We start from the raw sequence: 27,272 nt of genomic DNA, 5'->3' as shown, positions 1-27,272 counted from the left end.
TATTATATGAACAGTAGTATTACAGATAGTATTATATTGACAGTAATATTACAAGCAGTATTATATAGACACTGATATTCCAGGTAATAGTATATGCACACTGATATTCCAGGTAGTATTATATGGACACTGATATTACAGGTAGTATTATATAGACAGTCATATTACAGATAGTATTATATGGACACTGATATTACAGGTAGTATTATATGGACATTGATATTACAGGTAGTATTATATGAACAGTAGTATTACAGGTAGTATTATATGGACAGTAATATTACAGGTAGTATTATAGGGACAGTAATATTACAGGTTGTATTATATGGACAGTAATATTACAGGTTGTATTATATGCACACTAATATCACAGACAGTTACTATTATATGGACACTGATATTATATGTAGTATTATGTGGACACTGATATTACAGGTAATATTATATGGACTCTGATATTACAGGTAGTATTATATGGACAGTAATATTACAGGTAATATTATATGGACAATGCTATTACAGGTAGTATTATATGGACAGTAATATTACAGGTAATATTATATGGACACTGATATTACAGGTAGTATTATATGGACACTGATACTATAGGTAGCAGTATATGAGCACTAATATTACAGGTAGTATTATATGGACACTGATATTACAGGTAGTATTATATGGACAGTAATATTACAAGTAATATTATATGGACACTGATATTACAGGTAGTATTATATGGACACTGATATTACAGGTAGTATTATATGGACACTGATATTACTGGTAGTATTATATGGACACTGATATTACTGGTAGTATTATATGGACAGTAATATTACAGGTAATATTATATGGACACTGATATTACAGGTAGTATTATATGGACAGTAATATTACAGGTAATATTATATGGACACTGATATTACAAGTAGTATTATATGAACACTGATATTACAGGTAGTATTATATGGACACTGATATTACTGGTAGTATTATATGGACACTGATATTACTGGTAGTATTATATGGACAGTAATATTACAGGTAATATTATATGGACACTGATATTACAGGTAGTATTATATGGACAGTAATATTACAGGTAATATTATATGGACACTGATATTACAGGTAGTATTATATGGACACTGATATTACAGGTAGTATTATATGGACACTGATATTACAGGTAGTATTATATGGACACTGATATTACTGGTAGTATTATATGGACACTGATACTATAGGTAGCAGTATATGAGCCCTAATATTACAGGTAGTATCATCCAGCTTTTTTAGATCCCTCCATGATAAAATATTCCGCTGTATTTCACCTTCACGCGATAACCTTCAGAGATGGATGTCGGCTGCAGGGAGTCACAGTTTGGACCCCTATTGACCCTCTTTTTTCCTATTTGTACACTGTCCCTTTAAATATTTAAAGGAATGTTCCTAGTCATCCACATCTGTAATAAGAGCGATTCCCGGCCATTTTCCTAGTAAATCTCTGTGTATTTCAGATCCAGACTCTTCGGAACAAGTTCAGATCTAAAATAAATGGGCCGCAGCCCCGGCATGGAGGAAGCGGAGCCGGGTCCCCTGTGAGGCATTACACATTCCAGAAGAGTCCCTGCCCCCAATAAATATCCCCACACTCTCTATGTTATGTAACCAGATCCTTCTCACTGAGGCCGCAAGACTTTCTGCTGCGTCAAGATAATCATACCGCCAACCGTACACATTAGGAACATACGGGAGACACACCCATGTTTAGTACTGGGAGGAGGGGGGGTATGGGCCTCAGGGCTCATGGGGGAATAGTCAGCCCTGATTGTTTGACAGCTGTATAGGAAATATTCCATCTGTTTATACAACTTACAAGTCCCTAGAATGTGTCGGGGGAGGGGGCGTGACTACTTTTTGGGGTATATTTAGAAGCAGGGGGTGTTACGGGTCGTAAGACTTTTCAAGAACTGTACAAGGGACCAGAGACCAGGTCATATTTAGGTGCAATATTTTGTCCTTATTCATTTCTTAATATATTTTTTTAGTGGTCAGAGCTCAATTTTTCCTGATGCAAATCTCCAAAACCCCTGCATAGACATAGAGTTACATGTTGTAATCCTGTCTGCCTGCAGCCACCACTAGAGGGAGCTCTTGAAGTGCATGTGAATCTTTCAATTCACGCTGCAGATATCCACTTTCGATTTGCAATACAAAGGGTCTGACACCTCGGCCAATCAGCTGTTTCCTTGTTAGCATGCCGGTAGTACACAGCGCCATCCATTGTGTAGTGGACAGAGCAGGTCTCTGCAGCATTCACTTCAATGGGAGCAGCGCTGCAGTTACCAGCTCTGTCCACTACACAGTGGATGGCGCTGTGTACAAGGAAACTGTGGAGGTGCAGGGGTTTGGACCCCTACCGGTCAGATATTGATGACCTATCCTGAGGATATCAAAATCCTGGAGAACCTCTTGTTGCTGTCATGTCCTTCACCATGGACCATACATTTCTTACAATTTTTTTTACATTTTTTTTTAGGTGACCGCGGGCAAAGAGGAGAGAAGGGCGAGAAAGGAGACCGAGGAGAATTGGGTGAGAGATGATTTCTCTTGTTTTTATCATAAAGGGTTAATATATGGTGGTCTACACATGGGGCCAACAAGGGCTCACCTGAAGGGTAAATTACTGCAGCATCAGTACAGTGAATGAACATAGGCCTACTCTAGGCCACGAAAGCCTAATATATTTCTGCCCATCAGTTAGGTCCAAATCCACGGCCAACGTGTCGAAGTGAGCCAAGAACGAAACGCGTGCATAGCTGTATGCTAAGTCGTATAATCAGATCCAGTAACAGGAGACAGGTGGCTGCTATTATTTTCTTTGTGAACAAACCCTCAATGTGCTGAGGTAAAGCTCCTCTCAGGACAAAAACAGCCAAAAATGTTCATCTGTTTATCTGAATGGATGTCTCATTTGTAAGCCTTTTCTAGCGCTCCCCCTTCAGCTTTCCGTCAGTCTAAGGCGTCCATCTCCCAGAATTTCAATCACTCAAGTTCCTCCTGGATGGAATTAGCAGGACATCTTTTGAAAATGTTGAGCAAAACTTCAAAAACTTATCGCACCTTAAACTAGGACACCTGTAGATAGAAGATGAACCCAGGATGGGTTGGGGTTTGTTAACACTTGGAGGTGTTCTTGGAATGAGAAACAACTGGTACCTGGAGACACACCAAGCTTGGCTCCACAGTGGTGGACTTCTTGGAGGTCCACCACTGTGGCCTGGATACTCTTTGATTTTAATGCAGGTGCCTAACTAGATTCCTACGGGCCCCAGGGCAAATTTTGCACCCTTGCATAGTAGTAATGTCCCCCATTTTGCTTCCATCAATGTTTGTGCATAGTACTTGACCTCTTTTGTGCGCCCCTCCATTATTATTTTGCCCCTTGGTGCCAATGTAAATGTAAAAAACACGAAACCCACCTAACCCTGTTCCCATGTTGAGCAGTGGGGTCCGCACAATGCAGGGAAGTAATCGATATGCCTGAGCCAGAACACTGAGTATCTCTCTGTGCCAGTGGCTCTCTTTTCTACCTTAGCTTTCATCTGGCACATCCTGGGTACAGTTGTAAGCAGGGCTGGTGGTCACCAGTGAGCCCCCTTCCCCTCCAGGCCTGGTCACAATTGCATTGTTACCCCACTTTCCCAATGGGTGCCAAGAGCACTTCAGAAAGCGGTCTCCAGCCCAACAGACTAGATGTTGGAAGAAACTGGTATTCGACATGTTGGATTTCAAGTCAACCCATCTGATCCAACTATTTTTCTCAAGTTAATTGACCCCAGGGGTATACAACTGCAGCTTCTACTGACTCCCACCATGTATGTCATGACCTCATGGGGAGCTTAGGAGCTAACCAAATACTGGCTTACTATGGAGTTCAATGTATAAACATTATACAGTAACCAATTAACCTGCCACATGCCGGCCCACAGGGGAGATGTGAGGCCGGAATGGACAGAATTAGTGCAGGTGGCAATGAGGGCAGTAGTAGTCCTCATGGTGGCTAATCCCTCTCTTGCACTCCCCGGGCATTAGATGGAGGGGCACAACCATTCATTTCCTCAGGGAACACCCTGGTTTTTGTAGCCTCCCGCTTGATGGTGGCTGGGGTGCCCTCAGCGATGGACTGGCCATCGGGAGTACCGGGAGAATCCTGGTGGGCCGATCGAATTATGGGCCGGCCAGGGCCGCCATCAGGGGCAGGGGGGTAAAGCTCCAGTAACAGCAGGGCAGTGTGGGGGCGGCGGCGCGGCGCTCACTCACTGACGTCACACGCCTGCTCCTCCCACTAGGCGGCGCAGGCGCGTGACGTCAGTGAGTGAGCGCTGCCGCCCGCACTTGTTACTGGAGGCTCAGGCTGGAGGCGGGAGCTGAATGAATGTAAGCCTGTAAGGTACTGTAGTAAAGACTAAAGAGATGAGATGAGCGCTGCCTGTGTTAAAATTAAAGTTACTGTCTGCAGCCTGCACTGCAGCCGGATCGGATACCGATTTATTAATGTATACTACTGTGAGTGGCGGGGAGGGGGATCTATGGATGACGGCACTGTTATAGGGAGGGGGATCCGTGGATGGCACTGTTATGGGGGGGGGTCTGTCATGTGGATGACACTTATGGGGGGGGGGTCTGTGGATGACACTTATGGGGGGGATCTGTGGATGGCACCATTATGGAGGGGGATCTGTGGATGACACTGTTATGGAGGGGGATCTGTGGATGACACTTATGGAGGGGATCTGTGGATGGCACCATTATGGAGGGGGATCTGTGGATGACACTGTTATGGAGGGGGATCTGTGGATGACACTTATGGAGGGGATCTGTGGATGGCACCATTATGGAGGGGGATCTGTGGATGACACTGTTATGGAGGGGGATCTGTGGATGGCACCGTTATGGAAGGGGATCTGTGGATGGCACCGTTATGGAGGGGGATCTGTGGATGGCACCGTTATGGGGAATCTGTGGATGATACATACCGTATATAACATCTTATGCTATATGTTTTTACTTATGGTTTTTTTTGAGTGTGTTTGGGAAAAATAAAGTGGGCCGGTCTGGCTGAAGTCCAGGGCCACTTTATTGTCCCAGTCCATCCCTGGGTGCCCTTGATGCTGGGATGGACGAGTAACAGGATGAAAGGCAGGAGGGCAGGCGGAGGGCCGACGGATGATTGGTGGAGTCAAAGTGTGGCGGGTACTGGAGACAATTAACCCTTTCCACATGCAGTAAAGTCTTTTGCCATAAACTAGCATTAGCTTACCGTCCTTATCCAGCACTGCCTTGGTTCTCAAAAATCCATAAATAGGTTGTATAATCAATAAAGCTTGGATCTTTAATTAGTTGAGTCTGTGTTGTCCACTATGGCATCCCCCTGAGTCCACTCCATAAATGTCTGTTCTCTTCCTCTCAGGGTTATTCTTTCAGTTTAGTTGCTCTTATAGCAGATCTCAGGGATGAGGGTTCTCCTCTGGACTTGGCCTAGCTTTCTGGAACTCACACAACTAGCAGGTCCTTACTGTCGGGCCTGCTCACCAAAGACTCTCTAACCAGGGGGTGGAACCAGCTCATCACCCTGGCAACTGTACTTACACTGCCAGTTTTAACTATATACTGCCCATACATAACCATTAGGGATTAACAGTGTACGAGTAAAAAGAAAACACTGAAATTATAATGGTTAGAAAATAAATCACAACAGTCACTGCACATCCTCCCCTTGCATATGCCCCTGCAGTGGGTAAGCTTTATTTTGGAACACAGTAAAGAAATACTATATACAATGCATATGTTCCAATGAGGCTAAAGTTAAAAAAAGCAACTTTGTACATAGTCCGAATTAAAACTGTCCGCTCGTCTATGGCTCCTATGCAGAGCTATGTATCTCCCCAGGAACAGGTATCAACCAAGCTGTGTGTAGAGTGACCATGGAGTCAAACTGCAGCGTCCGACATTTGTGTGAAAAGGGGACACTTAAAACATCTGTTTATTTATGTATTTATCTAATGTACTGAATGTATGGTATTTCACATTATCAGGCTGGCATTGTCATTTCACCCATTCGCCCCTAGGTGGTGCTGGCACCACACTATATATAGCTTGGGTGTGTCTAGCTTAGAGGATTGAGAGTAGTAAGGGAAGTTAGTGGAGGAAGTGAAGAAGCAAGTTCATGGAGGAGAGAAACAGGCTGACCTCAACATGTAGCCGTTTTCCTTTCCTCTGGGCCCTGATCAAGCCTGGAGAAGACAACCACAGCAACCAAGCACCAGACAGTGAGTCTATGTATAAATATGCAGTAAGCCTAGTGAGGGTAACAGCTGAACAGCTAGGTTCAGCTGCACCCACTAGTGCCTGAGAGTAACTTTTCAAGTGCCAGTACACGTATGGTTAAGTAGTAGTGTTTTAAGTAGTAGTGTTGAGCGAGCGCCAAAGTGTTCGTGTTCTCTGGCAGAACACATCGGTATGCTCATGTATTCTACTGAGCACAATGGAAGTCAAAGGAAGAACCCCAGCTACATAGCATTAAGAGAATAGCTGGATGCATCTTAGACGCCTATTATGTACAACATACAATAGACAACCACACAAAAGCTATATGTCAAAAGCCAAGTATGTGCAAGCCATGAAGTTATCCATGAGACAGATAACTGTCAGCATACCTTACCATGGCAGCCTCGCGCACTATGAGACATTCCAAACCAGCTCTCATCTGATTGAGAACCCATAAATCTCAAAGTTATTTTGCATCTGTTGGATGGCTTGGGTGGACCTGCACACCTAGATCAATATAATTAGGGCGACAAAAAGTTTTCTGATTGTCCTAACATAATATTCAATCACCTTTCTATAGTTTTGTCATGTAAAAACGCATTTTCATAAACATGGGCATATGGGAAAGACATGCAAATGAGCAGAATCTGCCTTGTTTTTCAGCTGTCATAAGACTATGAAAACCAATAGATGGCGCTATTGAGTTATGAACAGCGTCATCTATTGGTTTCACAGTCTTATGACAAGAGTAGACTAATAGTTTTGTCATAAGACTATGAAACCAATAGATGGCGCTGTTCATAACTCAATAGCGCCATCTATTGGTTTCATAGTCTTCTGGCAATAATATTAGACTATGAGTCTTATGACAAGCTTATTAGGGTAGCCTTTTGCATGGAAAATTCACAATAAAAATCGGCGATTAGAATATTTGCGATCTACACTGAGTTATTACCCAGCTTTCCCAGTGTCAGATATCATCACTGAGTTTTTACCCAGCTTTCCCAGTGTCAGATATCTTCACTAAGTTATTACCCAGCTTTCCCAGTGTCAGATTTTATCACTGAGTTATTACCCAGCTTTCTCAGTGTCAGATTTTATCACTGAGTTATTACCTAGCTTTCCCAGTGTCAGATATCATCCTAGTGTAGATCGCGAATATTCTAATCGCAAATTTTTATTGCGAATTTTCCATGCAAAAGGCTACACTAATAGGCTTGTCATAAGACTCAGTCTAATATTCTTGTCAGAAGACTATGAAACCAATAGATGGCGCTATTGAGTTATGAACAGCGCCATCTATTGGTTTCATAGTCTTCTGACAAAACTATTAGTCTACTCTTGTCATAAGACTGTAAAACCAATAGATGGCGCTGTTTATAACTCAATAACTCCATCTATTGGTTTTCATAGTCTTATTATGACAGCTGAAAAACAAGGCAGATTCTGCTCATTTGCATGTCTTTCCCATAAGCCCATGTTTATGCAAATGAGTTTTTACATGACAAAACTGTATAGAAAGGTTATTGAATATTATGTTAGGACAATCAGAAAACTTTTTGTCGCCCTAATGATATTGATCTAGGTGTGCAGGTCCACCCAAGTCATCCAACAGATATGAAGCATCTTTGAGGTTTACTGGTTCTCAGTCAGATGAGAACTGGTTTGGAATGTCTCATAGTGCACAAGGCTGCGGATGGATGGATGGATGGATGGATGGATGGATGGATGGATGGATGGATGGATGGATGGATGGATGGATGGATGGATGGATGGATGGATGGATGGATGGATGGATGGATGGATGGATGGATGGATGGATGGATGGATGGATGGATGGATGATACCTGGCTTTTGGCATCTAGCCTTTGTGTGGTTGTATGTTGTACATAATAGGAGTCTAAGACACATCCAGCTGTCCTCTTAATGCTGTTACCAAAATATTTTGCTGGGGTTTCCATCAATTTCTAACCTTTTTTTTAATGAACTAGACACCCTTTTCTCTTCCAAGCTGTACTCAAGCACCATAAGTATTTGGCTGAGCACTTGGATCTGCCGAGCATAGCGATGCTCAGCCGAGATGCTCAGCCGAACTGCGCATGCTTGCTCAACACTAATGATTAGTGCGCAGAATTGTCCTTTATCCCCTACACAAGCCTTCTGGGACATAGTGGAAAAACCTACAAAATTTTTAGTGGAGCATCCTGCAAATAATGAAGCAGAAGTGTTTGCCTGCCGCGAGGGAGATCGCCTTTATAGGATAGCTTAAAGTGAACAGATATCAATATATTTAATACCAGGGTCCTATAGATTGAATTTAGGACTATAAGAAGAAGTCTTTCCTGTGAAGTGTCGACTTTAAACGGTTTCTGTCACCTGAAAAATGGCTGACATTAGCGATGTGGTAATGTCAGCTGAACATAACTATATTAGAGCCATCTCACTGCCTAAAGTCTTTATTGAGAAAAACAAACTTTTATAATATGCTACGTAGCCTCTAGGAGCAGCGAGGGAAGGACGCTCAGCGGCTGCTGGCTTCCTCACTGCGCCTGCGCCGAATACCGAACGGCGCAAGGTTTACACTGCAGACACGGCCGGCGGAAGCAGAGCAGCGCTGCCCTGGCCCTGTCAATCAAGAGAAGAAGGGCGTGAAAAGAGGTGGGCAAACGGAGACTCTAGGAGCAGGTTCAACGCCCCCCCCCCCCCCGCTCCTAGAGGATAATTAGCATATTATAAAAGTTCGTTTTTCTCAATAAAGGCTTTAGGCAGTGAGATGGCGCTAATATAGTTATGTTCAGCTGACATTAGCACATCGCTAATATCAGCCAGCTTAATACCCATTTTTCAGGTGACAAAAACCGTTTATAGAGACAACTCCTCAATTGACAATTGCCTAAAACTGATAAGTGGAATGCAACTGTACCTTTTTTCATCACTTATGCCATACGAATTGACTCCTCATCATTTCCACTACTACACTCACACCTAACGGTGCTGGCGCCACGAACAGAGGGGCCCAGCCACCAAAGCACCTTAAACACCAATTACCATCAAGCGCACCTCAACCAACATCTGGCTGGTGTTCCCTGCCCCGGAGGATTTCCTGCTGTCTTCCCATCCACTGTACACCGGCCCAGGGAGGCATCTGCTAACCGTGAGTACATGAACTATTACACCCATCGGTCCACCGTGAGCCTCACGTGTTTTCCTCTTGCCGTCCGGCTCGCTGCAATACTCCATTCTGCCTGTAGAGGGCAGATGAGAGGGAATATGGCTGCAGATCAGACTACACACAGCTTGCTTGTTGTCGGTTCCAGTGGAGACACATAGCTCTGCAAAGGAGCTGTAGACACAAAACGGGGAGGACATTTCTAATGAACACTGTGCAACATTTTTAATTAATAGATGCATGAGAACAATAAAGAAAATGGGTTGCGCAAGTCTACGCACGCCGGTCACCAGCCTGGACTGGTGTGCTGGGTATTGCCGGCAGGGTCCAGGGGTTTGCGGATCTGAGTATGAGACGAGATCGGCCACTTGCCCGCCCCTGTGTACATTATCAGGACTTGTCTACGCCGACTGCTCAACATGCAGAAAACTTGGATCAAAGTGAAATGAAGCAACCTGCACAAAAATGGAAATGTCCGGGCTATGGACTCCCCTCCCTAAGAACAGGCACCGGGCCACCTCAAATCCTTCTCACATGTCTATAATAAGCATGAAATCAGAGCGCCCACATGTGAACTCGTATCTACAGCCCGGAGAATGTCATTTTATTTTAATTTTATAGGAGGAGAAACTTTTCTGCACAAAACCACAAGTGTACGGTCTGTCTTATGTACAGAAGAGAGGGCCCTAGAGCAAAAATGTGTGACCCCCTAGTTCCCACCATGGCAACCTTCACCCTGGGACAGGAGAGCCCAATGTTCATCCCACCACCTATTTATTTGTTTCAATTTCTTTTATTTTTTAGCTTTGCTGATTTTATGTCCTCCATACTTTACACTTCACCTCTCTTTCACTGGGACACAGCCATGATCAGTGACGGTGTACTTGTTTTGTCTGATTGGTGACTCCATAAACTGTCTCGTCAGAGGCACAGGCTGTGCCTCTGTCCTTCCCCCATGCTTTACATTACAGCTGTGCATGTTGAATTTGGCTGCTGTGTGTAAGCACAATCTCAGCAGTATATCAGTACATGGAGCAGTGTTCACTATTACAACATGGACAGAAGATTATAAAATACGGGTAACTGCACCCCAGTGATAAATAGATGATTATTTCATGACCGCTGCACATGGACTATGGTGGTGGTGGTGGGGGGGGGAGACCCGAATATCTGATTAATATTTCAATATTCTGGAAGTATTCTTAATAACAGCAATTTCAATAAACCTGTTCTTTATTAAAAAGCTACAAGTGCAGCACATGAAACGGAGCCAAACAAAAAAACTACCAAAAATATCCAGTCCCACAGCGCCATCTAGTGACAACACACAACCTCATCTGGTGACAAAACACAGCGCCCTCTTATGACAATACGCAGAACCAATTAGTGACAATACACAACAGTCATTAGCGACTATACACAGTACCCTCTAGTGACAATACACAGCGCCATCTAGTGACAATACACAGTGCCATCTAGTGACAATACACAGCGCCATCTAGTGACAATACACAGCGCCATCTAGTGACAATACACAGTGCCATCTAGTGACAATACACAGTGCCATCTAGAGACAATACACAGCGCCATCTAGTGACAATAAACAGCGCCATCTAGTGACAATACACAGCGCCATCTAGTCACAATACACAGCCTCATCTGGTGACAATACACAGCGCCATCTAGTCACAATACACAGTGCCATCTAGTGACAATACACAGTGCCATCTAGTCACAATACACAGCCTCATCTGGTGACAATACACAGCGCCATCTAGTCACAATACACAGCGCCATCTAGTCACAATACACAGCACCATCTAGTGACAATACACAGCACCATCTAGTGACAATACACAGCGCCATCTAGTCACAATACACAGTGCCATCTAGTGACAATACACAGCATCATCTAGTGACAATACACAGCGCCATCTAGTCACAATACACAGCGCCATCTAGTCACAATACACAGTGCCATCTAGTGACAATACACAGCGCCATCTAGTGACAATACACAGCGCCATCTAGAGACAATACACAGCGCCATCTAGTGACAATAAACAGCGCCATCTAGTGACAATACACAGCGCCATCTAGTGACAATACACAGCACAATCTAGTGAAAATACACAGCGCCATCTAGTGACAATACACAGTGCCATCTAGTGACAATACACAGCGCCATCTAGTGACAATACACAGCGCCATCTAGTGACAATACACAGTGCCATCTAGTCACAATACACAGCCTCATCTGGTGACAATACACAGCGCCATCTAGTCACAATACACAGCGCCATCTAGTCACAATACACAGCACCATCTAGTGACAATACACAGCGCCATCTAGTTACAATACACAGCGCCATCTAGTGACAATACACAGCGCCATCTAGTGACAATACACAGCGCCATCTAGTGACAATACACAGTGCCATCTAGTCACAATACACAGCCTCATCTGGTGACAATACACAGCGCTATCTAGTCACAATACACAGCGCCATCTAGTCACAATACACAGCACCATCTAGTGACAATACACAGCGCCATCTAGTTACAATACACAGCGCCATCTAGTCCCAATACACAGCCTCATCTGGTGACAATACACAGTGCCATCTAGTGACAATACACAGTGCCATCTAGTGACAATACACAGCGCCATCTAGTGACAATAAACAGCGCCATCTAGTGACAATACACAGCGCCATCTAGTCACAATACACAGCGCCATCTAGTCACAATACACAGCACAATCTAGTGACAATACACAGCGCCATCTAGTGACAATACACAGTGCCATCTAGTGACAATACACAGTGCCATCTAGTGACAATACACAGCGCCATCTAGTGACAATACACAGCGCCATCTAGTGACAATACACAGTGCCATCTAGTCACAATACATAGCCTCATCTAGTGACAATACACAGTGCCATCTAGTGACAATACACAGCACAATCTAGTGACAATACACAGCGCCATCTAGTCACAATTCACAGCGCCATCTAGTCCCAATACACAGCCTCATCTGGTGACAATACACAGTGCCATCTAGTGACAATACACAGCACAATCTAGTGACAATACACAGCATCATCTAGTCACAATACACAGCCTCATCTGGTGACAATACACAGTGCCATCTAGTGACAATACACAGTGCCATCTAGTGACAATACACAGCACAATCTAGTGACAATACACAGCGCCATCTAGTCACAATACACAGTGCCATCTAGTGACAATACACAGTGCCATCTAGTGACAATACACAGCATCATCTAGTGACAATACACAGCGCCGTCTAGTGACAATACACAGTGCCATCTAGTGACAATACACAGCATCATCTAGTGACAATACACAGCGCCATCTAGTGACAATACACAGCGCCATCTAGTCACAATACACAGCGCCATCTAGTCCCAATACACAGTACCCTCTAGAGACAATACACAGCGCCATCTAGTGACAATACACAGCGCCATCTAGTCACAATACACAGCGCCATCTAGTCACAATACACAGCGCCATCTAGTGACAATACACAGTGCCATCTAGTGACAATACACAGCGCCATCTAGTGACAATACACAGTGCCATCTAGTCCCAATACACAGTGCCATCTAGTCCCAATACACAGTGCCATCTAGTCACAATACACAGTGCCATCTAGTCCCAATACACAGCGCCATCTAGTCCCAATACACAGCCTCATCTGGTGACAATACACAGCGCCATCTAGTGACAATACACAGTGCCATCTAGTCACAATACACAGCGCCATCTAGTCACAATACACAGTGCCATCTAGTGACAATACACAGCGCCATCTAGTGACAATACACAGCGCCGTCTAGTCACAATACACAGTGCTGTCTAGTGACAATACACAGTGCTGTCTAGTGACAATACACAGCGCCATCTAGTCACACTACACAGTGCTGTCTAGTCACAATACACAGCGCCATCTAGTGACAATACACAGCGCCATCTAGTGACAATACACAGCGCCATCTAGTGACAATACACAGCGCCATCTAGTGACAATACACAGCGCCATCTAGTCCCAATACACAGCCTCATCTGGTGACAATACACAGTGCCATCTAGTGACAATACACAGTGCCATCTAGTGACAATACACAGCGCCATCTAGTGACAATAAACAGCGCCATCTAGTGACAATACACAGCGCCATCTAGTCACAATACACAGCGCCATCTAGTCACAATACACAGCACAATCTAGTGACAATACACAGCGCCATCTAGTGACAATACACAGTGCCATCTAGTGACAATACACAGTGCCATCTAGTGACAATACACAGCGCCATCTAGTTACAATACACAGCGCCATCTAGTCCCAATACACAGCCTCATCTGGTGACAATACACAGTGCCATCTAGTGACAATACACAGTGCCATCTAGTGACAATACACAGCGCCATCTAGTGACAATAAACAGCGACATCTAGTGACAATACACAGCGCCATCTAGTCACAATACACAGCGCCATCTAGTCACAATACACAGCACAATCTAGTGACAATACACAGCGCCATCTAGTGACAATACACAGCGCCATCTAGTGACAATACACAGCGCCATCTAGTGACAATACACAGCGCCATCTAGTGACAATACACAGCGCCATCTAGTCCCAATACACAGCCTCATCTGGTGACAATACACAGTGCCATCTAGTGACAATACACAGTGCCATCTAGTGACAATACACAGCGCCATCTAGTGACAATAAACAGCGCCATCTAGTGACAATACACAGCGCCATCTAGTCACAATACACAGCGCCATCTAGTCACAATACACAGCACAATCTAGTGACAATACACAGCGCCATCTAGTGACAATACACAGTGCCATCTAGTGACAATACACAGTGCCATCTAGTGACAATACACAGCGCCATCTAGTTACAATACACAGCGCCATCTAGTCCCAATACACAGCCTCATCTGGTGACAATACACAGTGCCATCTAGTGACAATACACAGTGCCATCTAGTGACAATACACAGCGCCATCTAGTGACAATACACAGCGCCATCTAGTGACAATACACAGCGCCATCTAGTCACAATACACAGCGCCATCTAGTCACAATACACAGCACAATCTAGTGACAATACACAGCGCCATCTAGTGACAATACACAGTGCCATCTAGTGACAATACACAGTGCCATCTAGTGACAATACACAGCGCCATCTAGTGACAATACACAGCGCCATCTAGTGACAATACACAGTGCCATCTAGTCACAATACATAGCCTCATCTAGTGACAATACACAGTGCCATCTAGTGACAATACACAGCACAATCTAGTGACAATACACAGCGCCATCTAGTCACAATTCACAGCCTCATCTGGTGACAATACACAGTGCCATCTAGTGACAATACACAGCACAATCTAGTGACAATACACAGCACCATCTAGTGACAATACACAGTGCCATCTAGTGACAATACACAGCACAATCTAGTGACAATACACAGCGCCATCTAGTCACAATACACAGTGCCATCTAGTGACAATACACAGTGCCATCTAGTGACAATACACAGCATCATCTAGTGACAATACACAGCGCCGTCTAGTGACAATACACAGTGCCATCTAGTGACAATACACAGCATCATCTAGTGACAATACACAGCGCCATCTAGTGACAATACACAGCGCCATCTAGTCACAATACACAGCGCCATCTAGTCCCAATACACAGTACCCTCTAGAGACAATACACAGCGCCATCTAGTGACAATACACAGCGCCATCTAGTCACAATACACAGCGCCATCTAGTCACAATACACAGCGCCATCTAGTGACAATACACAGTGCCATCTAGTGACAATACACAGCGCCATCTAGTGACAATACACAGTGCCATCTAGTCCCAATACACAGTGCCATCTAGTCACAATACACAGTGCCATCTAGTCCCAATACACAGCGCCATCTAGTCCCAATACACAGCCTCATCTGGTGACAATACACAGCGCCATCTAGTGACAATACACAGTGCCATCTAGTGACAATACACAGCGCCATCTAGTCACAATACACAGTGCCATCTAGTGACAATACACAGCCTCATCTGGTGACAATACACAGCGCCATCTAGTGACAATACACAGCGCCATCTAGTGACAATACACAGCGCCGTCTAGTCACAATACACAGTGCTGTCTAGTGACAATACACAGCGCCATCTAGTCACACTACACAGCGCCGTCTAGTCACAATACACAGTGCTGTCTAGTCACACTACACAGTGCTGTCTAGTCACAATACACAGCGCCATCTAGTGACAATACACAGCGCCATCTAGTGACAATACACAGCGCCATCTAGTGACAATACACAGCGCCATCTAGTGACAATACACAGCGCCATCTAGTGACAATACACAGCACAATCTAGTGACAATACACAGCGCCATCTAGTCACAATACACAGCGCCATCTAGTCCCAATACACAGCCTCATCTGGTGACAATACACAGTGCCATCTAGTGACAATACACAGCACAATCTAGTGACAATACACAGCATCATCTAGTCACAATACACAGCGCCATCTAGTCCCAATACACAGCGCCATCTAGTCACAATACACAGCGCCATCTAGTGACAATACACAGCATCATCTAGTGACAATACACAGCGCCGTCTAGTGACAATACACAGTGCCATCTAGTGACAATACACAGCATCATCTAGTGACAATACACAGCGCCGTCTAGTGACAATACACAGTGCCATCTAGTCACACTACACAGCGCCATCTAGTGACAATACACAGCGCCATCTAGTCACAATACACAGCGCCATCTAGTCCCAATACACAGTACCCTCTAGAGACAATACACAGCGCCATCTAGTGACAATACACAGCGCCATCTAGTCACAATACACAGCGCCGTCTAGTCACAATACACAGTGCTGTCTAGTGACAATACACAGCGCCATCTAGTGACAATACACAGAGCCATCTAGTCACACTACACAGTGCTGTCTAGTCACAATACACAGCGCCATCTAGTGACAATACACAGCGCCATCTAGTGACAATACACAGCGCCATCTAGTGACAATACACAGCGCCATCTAGTGACAATACACAGCGCCATCTAGTGACAATACACAGCGCCATCTAGTGACAATACACAGCACCCTCTAGTGACAATACACAGCAATGTATCCAGAATACTACACTCCGGTATATCGTCCATGTACTTTATCATGTAGCTATAATAACCTGCCTACATTCAGTGCGCTGCCTGCGCCGTTCATAGTGCGCCCTGCGCTGATAAATGGCAGGAGAAGTCTAAGGCATATTGGTACACCATAGACTTTTTCCAGGGTGTGGGTGCCCACAGAGAGGGCTCTGAGTGCCGCCTCTGGCACCCGTGCCATAGGTTCGCCACCACTGGTCTAGAACGTCTGAAAACCAAATACAGAGCTGTAAGATAATCCGGATCCAGCACTTGCTAATGCCGGATAAAAGGAATGTAGTGCTAGAACTGCCTCTCTACAGCGCCCTGCCTCTTGTGGTGGGCACCTACAGAGGACATAAACCCCCCCATACAATAAGCACTGCAGATGGCATCACATTAGGGAAGTACTGCACATTTCAGGGCCCATGCAGAAACGCGTCGCCCTGTGGACTCAGTGTTGTCAGACAGCAGACGTTAGGAGACGTCTGGGGAGAGGGGGCAACTTTAAAGACTTGTAAAGAGCAAAGGAGACGTCAATGTCAAAATCCAATGTGGGGGCCCCTGCTTTTGGCGGTTCAGTATAGGGGCCCTCGTCAGGGTGACGGTACCCTTTGCCCATTGCTGTGGACAGGACAGGGTCACGTAGCTTATAGGAATGGGAGGAAAGAGGGCACACATAGGACGGGTCATTACAGTTGTAGCAGAGCTCACTAGGCAGTGGCCCTTTGGCACGTTGCGCGCCCGTCACGTGCTCCAGATTTATAAATCAGCCCTTGGTTTGTGTTCAGCTCGTCTGGATCACATTTTCTCCAGCGGTGAATTATAAGCACATGTATCCCAAGAAATCATATAGGGGGAGCTCATTATAATTTAATGGGGGGCGTCACCTTACACCTCATATATCATGAACTCTGCGAAACAGCATGCTCTTGTATGTGCCATCTCCTCTCCTACATCCGCAGTATGTTGTGTGCAGCACATCGTCCATCAGACCTATCACCGCTATATAGTATGTTTTATACTCTAGTCACCTCCAAAGCTGCATTCCTATTGACCTTGCCAACAGGTTTTGGTTCATCTACACGTGAATTGACCCCTTAGCTGTAAGGAACTGTCACCTGAGCTCCCACAATGCACATCTGCACTGTAGGATCCTGAATGCAGCTTTGGATGTGACTGGAGTATACAACCAGCCCATCTACCCAAAGTGATAGATCTGAGTCCACCGTGAGCCCTCCGCAGAGATCTTGTAGACATAAGTCGTGTCTCCTCTGTGCCCCATTCTGACAATGTTCCATTGTGTGTATTGATGGTTTGGTTGTTTATACTGTCATATAGTATCCAAATAAAGATACGTTCACAAGACCGTATGTATTTTGCGGTCCGCAAAAAATACCGATGACGTTCGTGTTGCGTCTGTTTTTTTTTTTTTTTGCGGATCCGTTGTAACAATGCCTATCCTTGTCCAAGAATAGGACATGCTCTGTATTATTTGCGGGGCTACGGAACGGATATACGGATGCGGACAGCACCCATGGGTCCTCATCCAATCCGCAAAACGGACACGGAAACAAAATACGTTTGTGTGAATGTAGCAGTACTGTATGCCAAGAGCCAAGCCCCAACCACAGCTCAACACAGCGCTTAAAAACAGCGCCACATTGTAACAGTACCGTGCATAAATCTATATGATACCGCCATTTAGTGCTCAGGTTACACTGCAATAAACTGCTTAAATACAAGTGCCATAGACTAACCATGTAACAGTGCTACTGTTTCTAGTGCACAGATAACGATGCCCTATAGAAAGGATATAATAATACCGTACAGTACCCATGTAACAGTGCTATATAGTACACAAATGACTGTGCAATATAGTACACAGTGCCATACAGTACATATACAACAGTGCTATATAGTGCACAAATAACTGTGCCCTATAGTACCCATATAAAAATGTCATACAGTACCCATATAACATAATATAGTGTACAAATAGCTTATGCCATATAACAGTATAATAGTGGCATACAGTACTCATAAAGCAGGGCTATATAGTGCACAACTAACTTTGTCATATAGCACCCATGTAACAGTACTATACAGTACCCACATTACAGTGTTATATAGTGCACAAATAGTAATAACAGTGTCATACAGTACCCATGTAACAGTGCTACTGTATATAGTGCACAGATAACGATGCCATATAGAACCCATATAATAATACAGTACAGTACCCATGTAACGGTGCTATATAGTGCTCAAATACAGTACTATGCCAAACAGTATCCAAACAACAGTGCCTTACGGTGGCTAATAAACACAGCGCAGGAGGACAGCAATCCTATAAGTGATGAGTGGACAGGTACTAACATACACATATAGTCCTCCACAATGTGACATGCTACAGTTTTCATATACTCTATCAGGACATTCTCAGTCCTGATTTTGGGACCTTCATCAGCTGGAGTAGAGTGCGGCTACAAAGAGCTCTCTCTACTTTCTGGCACCTCTGTCGACCATGTAATGCCTCAAATCGCCTGTGGGGGAGCTGCAGGGAAATTGAAAACTTGCTGACAGTTTCCCTCTCAATTTACATCTGGGGGTGAGAAAACTGGTGATCAGATAGTTTACAGAGAAACCTAACAAAAATAAAAATTGTCCAAAAAAACTGACGACTGTGGACAAAACTGCGGTACACAGATGGTTCCAGTCACTCCTGGATAATTCCCTTGGAATTTCTATTTCTGTCACCATCGCAAGAAAACAAGACATTCATTTCACAAGATGAACATTGAAAATTAAATTAGAAACTAAATACAAGTCAAGCGAAAAAAAAACCAGAGCGCCTGACCTCCGTCATGAGGGTGGTCCTTCCTGTTTATTATAGTGGGTGACATCATACGGCTTGACCAGAAACCAACCACATAGTAACACAACACTGCTCTGTTCTCCAAATATCTGGAAGAAATGAATGGCACTTTTCAGAAAGGTTCTGTCCATCCAAGGTTTGATGGGAATTCCATTTAGCAGATGGTGGAACACAAAGTAAACTGGGCATCTTCTCTGTGCCAATGTCTCGAAGGCCTAGCCGTGGAAACCTTCTCTCATGGAATTTTTAGGAGTCTTATTTCCATCTTATACAAGAAAGTTGGTCACTAGTTCAGAACAATAAAAATATTTGTATTTAAAAAAGCCACATAGTGAACCTTGCCAGCTAGCCAGAAGATCCACACCAGCATATGTCCTGGCACAGAAGAGCCAAAACCTGCTGTCAGGTCAGGCTGTGTTCCTACATCTGAAAGACCAAGGACACTGATGACAGCAAGGTTCACATCTTATACAAAGGAGGACTGCTTCAAAATAGGTGTGAAAGAAGAAAATTGGAAAAACTGAGCTTGAATAGAGATGGAGAGATGCCACTTACAATGCTGTTCTAACACCTCTCCTAAGGCAGTTTAATAACACCTGGTAGCTTCAGTCATGCAGTTTTCAACCAGCATCTTACCTCCATGAGGTCCTTAACCTTATGTTGATTGTAATAAACCGATAATGCTGACTGAGGCGTGCGTCACTAGTATTTAATGACAGAGATTTCTTGTACAAGCCATTGTAATTAAGAAAGCCAGTTGGATGACAAGAAAAACATCTTCAAGATAAAATACATGTCTGCAGGGGCGTAGCTAGAAATTTTTATGGCCCCACCCCCACATACCTCTCGGACCTCCCACCCCCACATACCTCTCGGACCTCGCCGCCACATCCGCAGCTCCTCATGCACTTGCAACGGTTACGCGTAGGACTGAGCACAGACAGTTGGTCACTGGCAACACATTTGTGCCAGTGTAGGAAATGTATGAATCTAAATGTCTGTGTATTAAAGAAGATTGTTAAATTGTACAGGGGTCTGTAACTCAAGAAGATGAAAGTACATATCGTGGGGTGTGTATGTGTATTAGACAGAAGGTAGGGATATGTATCTTGTGTAGTTTGGGTATTAGGAAGAGTAAGGGGTATATATCTAGTGCTGATACACGTGTAGGTGAAGAGCCGCTCTGACATAATTCGTCTCTTTCATATTATAAGCTCCCCTTATATATAATTTACTTACAGTTCTGAAGACTCAGAGGTGCTGGCTGGCTTGGCCTCAGGGGTGCTGACAGGCTTGGCCTCAGGGGTGCTGACAGGCTTGGCCTCAGGGGTGCTGGCTGGCTTGGCCTCAGGGGTGCTGACAGACTTGGCCTCAGGGGTGCTGACAGACTTGGCCTCAGGGGTGCTGACAGACTTGGCCTCAGGGGTGCTGACAGGCTTGGCCTCAGGGGTGCTGACAGGCTTGGCCTCAGGGGTGCTGACAGACTTGGCCTCAGGGGTGCTGACAGGCTTGGCCTCAGGGGTGCTGACAGGCTTGGCCTCAGGGGTGCTGACAGGCTTGGCTTCAGGGGTTCTAGCTCGCTTGGCCGGGCAGAAGGAGTGTGGGAGAATGTGAGGCCTTTTTTCTCCAAGCTGCTCCGGAAAAAAAAAAAAATTCATTACACCTCAGGTCAGACCACCAATCAGACCCCCAATGTTAATCAGACCTCAGCTAAAAGCCCCAATAAGATCCCCAATGTTAATAAGACCCCAATAAGACCTCAGATAACACCTCAGCTCAGACCCCAATATGAATGACCCCCAATCAGACCTCAGATAAGACCCCCATGTCTCATAGCAGCCCCCAGTGCCTCTCACTAACCCCCAGGGCCTCTCCATCAGCCCCCTGTGCCTCTCCATCAGCCCCCAGTGCCTCTCCATCAGCTCCAAGTGCCTCTCACCAGCCCCCAGTGCCTCTGACCAGCCCCCAGTGCCTCTCCATCAGCCCCAGTGCCTCTCCATCAGCCCCAGTGCCTCTCCCCAGTGCCTCTTACCATCAGCCCCAGTGCCTCTTACCAGTGCCTCTTACCATCAGCCCCAGTGCCTCTTACCATCTCCATCAGCCCCCAGTGCCCCCTGCCCGGTATTAAAATCATTGGTGGGCAGTGCACCCTCCCCCCCAGGTATTAAAATCATTGGTGGGCAGTGTGCCCTCCCCCCCTCCTCCCCTGTATTAAAATCATTGGTGGGCAGTGCGGACCCCCTCCCCCATCATTGGTGGCAGCAGTGTAAAGCTGGGGCTCCGATCGGTTACCATAGCAGCCAGGACGCTACTGAAGTCCTGGCTGCCATGGTCAGTTACTGTGCAGCATTATACTTATATGCGCTGTGGCCGCCTGGCGCTCCTTCTTCTTGTAACTCGTCACAGGTCTGTGCGGCGCATTGCTTATGCTTATAGCAATGCGCCTAACATTGCAGGTCCTCTGAAGAGTGAAGTCCTACACAGGTTCTCCCACTCAGTAGCAAATAAAACAAGACCAAACGGGGCTTGGCCCCTCTCATTCCAAGGGCCTAATAACAGTTGCATGGTCAGGCTCTTCATCTAGGTTTATAGACTTTCTGTTCGTTGCCAACCCTGACCATTGGCTCCATTTACAGATCATTCTAGTCTTAATCAATTAGCATCTATACCCAGTAGTAATAGTATTAGTAGTGTTAGTAGTAGTATTAGTAGTAGTATGGAGGTTCCCATGTCCCGTTGGATTGGTGGGTCGGACGAGCATGAACTTCTACTTTATTAAAGGTCTTCAGGATTGACAAAGTGCTTGGTTGTCTTCTTCTGTCCCATAGACTTCCATAATAATTCAATGATAATTGGTTATACCTACAATACTCCTTTAAAGGATGTAATGGTGTATGAGGAAAGCCTGATCATCACTCATCTCTGTTGAGTAAAACTTAGAAAGACACATTAAAGGTTAACACGCCAGTTCTGGAGATAGATGTATTCATATGGTGGTCAGACTGTATCTGCAATGTCCGCTCAAGGTTTCTGTTGCAAGGATTTCCCGAAGGAGACCTTAGGTGCATGCATTTAGCAGAAGTTTCCCTGACTCTTCTATAAATATATCCGTTAGGCTCAGGTATGTTGTAGGGTTGAGATGAATGGCTGGTGGACGCCATGGTAAGTGGTAGGGTTGGAAAGGTCTCAATGGTTTCATTGGCAACTGTAAGGGGACAGAACCAATGGTCAATGCAGAGCGTGACTATAAAGTACCTGGTGCACGTAACGAGCCGCAGCAAAGGATAGCCTTGACTAAGGCTCCAAGGGTTCTTCTCTGTAGCTGCATATTAGGACATAGGCCTAAGTTAAATCTCCCGGGCACTAATATAGCGACATGCTGTGTAGCAGAGGGCTTGGGTGTGATTGCTTCCGCTATACCTACACACCTGTGTTAGAACATACCCAGTCCTATGTTCTGAGAATATTCAGGAGAAATGTGTTAGAACGGAACCATGACAACCAATAGTATATTTCTATTTTACATCAGTAATGAGCAGCATAAAATCTAATTTCCCTGAAAACGAAATGACTAGTAGTGGAACATAAAGTATATAGTCCCGCCAGCAACCAAGGCTTCCAACATAAATGTAGAAATAAAAATGTTATAAAGACTCTCACTGCCAAGGACATATGACATTAGGGCTGTAAACGCTTCCCGCGACTAGAATACAGTGGATAGAGCTTAGCCCTTAGTGTCGCGTGGAAGGCGGAATCTTTGTATTCAGATGATATTGTAGCTCAGCTCTGGGTGCAATATTTGGGGTGCTGCAAGTGAGAGCAGGAAGAAAGATCACATCCTCTGTACCTCCTACAATGACCACAGAAGAGAAACAAGAACTTTCTTCATGTCATCACCCCTCCTCTTACCATTGACAGCCTGTTAATCCTGGGTTACACTGCACGATTTTTCAGCAGATATTTGCCAACGATCATTCGATCATCTGGCAGTGTAATACTGCTGCCGATTGCTGGATGAACAAGCAATCGCTCGATCATCGGGCAATCCAAATCTTTTGACATGTTCATAAATTATCATTTGCAGGCAGCAGATTGTGGTGTCTAATAACGATCTGCAGACGGCAAACCACCCTACAGCATGGGCCATGAGCAATGGCATAGTGATCGCTCCTTCCCGTGCTGTGAAGAAGATCGCTGCACGTAATAGCATTGGTCTCCGCCGCTAGATAGCATGCGATTGTTGGGATGGAACGCTTCCCTCCTGACAATCGTCTGCCACATCGGGCTGTGTAATACAGCCTTTACTGTCATCTCTCCCCTGTACATCCTTCAGTGACCCCAGAAGGCAAACAAGAACTTTTTCATGTTATCACCCCCCATCTTTCCTGTGTACACCAGACAGAATACTTTATTTATGTCATCACCCCCTCCCCTCTTACCAATCAAATGGGATAGGTATTTTTTACAAAATATTATTTATTTTACACACTTATATAGCGCTACTATATTCCGCAGCGCTTTACAGACATTAGCATCCAACTGTCCCCAATGGGGCTCACAATCTAAGTTCCCTATCATATGTCTTTGGAGTGTGAGAAGAATTCAGAGAACCCGGAGAGAACATACAAACTCCATGCAGATGTTGTCATTGGTCAGATGCTAACCACTGAGCCACCATGCTGCCCATCACTGGCGTAGCTATAGGGTTCGCAGCAGTCGCAATTGCGACCAGGCCCCTAAGTTAGGGGGCCCACGGGGCCCCCTCAAGCCAGAAGAGCCTCAGTAAAGTGGGCGGCGCGGCCCGCAGCTAAGTTGATTAAATAACTAAAATCACAGGGGGCGGAGAGCGAAGCCCTGCGTCACGTGCACTGTGCAGGGCAGGCGAAGTGAGGAGGAGGAGCGGCTTCAGTTCAGGAAGAGGAAGCTGTGTGCTGACCGCCGGTTTGTTGCGACGTCTGCGAGTGACTCCTGTCCGGCGACTCTGCGAGACACTTTTGATACTGAGGTGAGCGCGGCGCCTGGCGGCGTGATAAACTGGACCGTCCGACAGGGGTCCAGCTTCCAGGTCCGGTCAAGTGAGTGAGTGACTGTCCCTGAGTGAGTCCCGTGACCCGCCTGGTGGCTGACACAGAGCGCCGGTGAGATAGCGTTCACAGTGGAGGCCCCCCTTTTAGGCAAGTGACAAACTGCCCCCCCCCCCTCAGTCTTAGGCAAGTGACAAACTCAGCTCTGCTACATCTACAATGAGCAACTACAGCCAATGTAATGCCAAACTGCAGTTCCTCTATGTGATGCCTTGGATAGCTTCCACTGGACCCACAGTGAGGGCAGCCACCCGGCCCTGCCTATGGATCACCCAGTTTGCACTTAGCTATGCCCAGGCCCCATGCCAGGGGGTCCCTGATGTATTAACTGACCAATAACATGGAGATCCCAGTGCCAGCTGCCTTGCTGGTGGACGATTGGCATATACTTCTGCTGTGGGCCACTGGGATCTCCATGTTATTGGTCAGTTAATACATCAGGGATGTATTAACTGGCGGCGTGATAAACTAAGCACAAAGCACCAGGGAGGTCATTTATGAAATCAGATATGTCAGTTTTGTGGCTTAAAAAGGTTGTTAGTTATGGCAACTGCGACATTTTTGCAACATTTCGTGATCCTCGTCACTTTTCACAGTGGTCTATGTTTAAGAGCTAAAAGTGAGATTAGAGCTGGATTATGGCTCGTTTACTATGTGAAACTTTTGCAAAAGTCACAAGTAGGGTTGCCACCTTTCCCAACAAAAAATACCAGCCAAGTTAAGTGGGGGCGTGGCTTAACGCATGGTGTTAAGTCGCTATCATACTGTGGCTCCCAATAATATTAATGACCCCATTAGTGCCCCCCAGTAATAGTAATGCCCCCATTAGTGCACCCCAAAATTAATGCTCCCCAGTAAGAGTAATGGCCCTATTTGTGCCCCACAGTAAGAATAATGCCCCCATTAGTGTCCCCCAGTAAGCATAATGGCCCCATTAGTGCCCCCAGTAAGAATATGGCCCCCATTAGTGTCCCCCAGTAACAGTAATGCCCCCATTAGTGCCCCCATAAGAGTAATGCCAACATTAGTGTCCCCAGTTAAAATAATGCCCCCCATTAGTGCCCCCAGTTAGAATGCCACCCATTAGTGCCTCCAGTTAGAATAATGCCCCATTAGTGCCCCCAGTTAGAAAAATGCCCCCATTAGTGTGCCCAGTTAGAATAATGCCCCCATTAGTGCCCACAGTTAGAATAATGCCCCCATTAGTGCTCCCAGTTAGAATAATGACCCCATTAGTGCCCCCAGTTAGAATAATGCCCCCATTAGTGCTCCCAGTTAGAATAATGCCCCCCATTAGTGCCCCAGTTAGAATAATGCCACCCATTAGTGCCCCAGTAAGAGTAATGCCCCCATTAGTGCCCCCAGTTAGAATAATGCCCCCCATTAGTGCCCCAAGTTAGAATATTGCCACCCATTAGTGCCCTCAGTAAGAATAATGCCCCCATTAGTGTACCCCAGATTTAATGCCCCATTAGTAGCCCCTAGTAAAAGTAATGCCCCCATTAGTGCCCCAGTTAGAATAATGACCTCCATTAATGCCCCCAGTTAGAATATTGCCACCCATTAGTGCCCCCAGTAAGAGTAATGCCCCCATTAGTGCCCCCAGTTAGAATAATGCCCCCCATTAGTGCCCCAGTTAGAATAATGCCCCCCATTAGTGCCCCCAGTAAGAGTAATGCCCCCATTAGTGCCCCCAGTTGGAATAATGCCCCCATTAGTGCCCCCAGTTAGAATAATGCCCCATTAGTGCGCCCAGTTAGAATAATGCCCCCTATTAGTGCCCCAGTTAGAATAATGACCCCATTAGTGGCCTGATGAGATACACCCAAAATTATTAAAAGAGCTTAGTGGTGAGCTGGCAAAACCGTTAACAGATTTATTTAACCAATCATTAGTAACAGGAGTCGTCCCGGAAGATTGGAAATTGGCAAATGTCGTGCCCATTCACAAGAAAGGTAGTAGGGAAGAATCGAGCAACTATAGACCAGTGAGTCTGACATCAATAGTAGGCAAATTAATGGAAACCCTATTAAAGGATAGGATTGTGGAACATCTAAAATCCCATGGATTGCAAGATGAAAAACAACATGGGTTTACTTCAGGGAGATCATGTCAAACAAATCTTATAGATTTTTTTGACTGGGTGAATAAAATAATAGACGGTGGAGGTGCAGTAGACATCGCATATCTAGATTTTAGTAAGGCTTTTGACACTGTCCCACATAGAAGACTTATCAATAAACTGAAGTCATTGAGCATGGACTCCCATATTGTTGAGTGGATTAGGCAGTGGCTGAGTGACAGACAACAGAGGGTTGTAGTCAATGGAGAACATTCAAAACAAGGTCATGTTACCAGTGGGGTTCCACAGGGATCTGTACTGGGACCGATTTTGTTTAATATCTTCATAAGTGATATTGCAAAAGGCCTCGATGGTAAGGTTTGTCTTTTTGCTGATGACACAAAGATATGTAACAGGGTTGATGTTCCTGGAGGGAAACGCCAAATGGAAAAGGATTTAGGAAAACTAGAAGAATGGTCAGAA

At 45.3% G+C, this 27,272-nt stretch overlaps 1 protein-coding gene across 1 annotated transcript in view; it reads left to right on the top strand.

The window, feature by feature from the left end:
• SCARA5 (scavenger receptor class A member 5) overlaps positions 1-27,272 on the top strand; it is a 271,534-nt gene that overhangs the window by 212,418 nt on the left and 31,844 nt on the right. Inside the window, exon 7 of the mRNA XM_040427109.1 lies at positions 2,543-2,596. Within this exon, the coding sequence (XP_040283043.1) occupies positions 2,543-2,596 (54 nt within the window). The remainder of the gene's footprint in view (positions 1-2,542; positions 2,597-27,272) is intronic.

This window comes from Bufo bufo, chromosome 4 (genome assembly GCF_905171765.1).
Source record: "Bufo bufo chromosome 4, aBufBuf1.1, whole genome shotgun sequence".
Taxonomy (NCBI): domain Eukaryota; kingdom Metazoa; phylum Chordata; class Amphibia; order Anura; family Bufonidae; genus Bufo; species Bufo bufo.
This window is presented reverse-complemented; position numbering and strand designations above follow the sequence as displayed.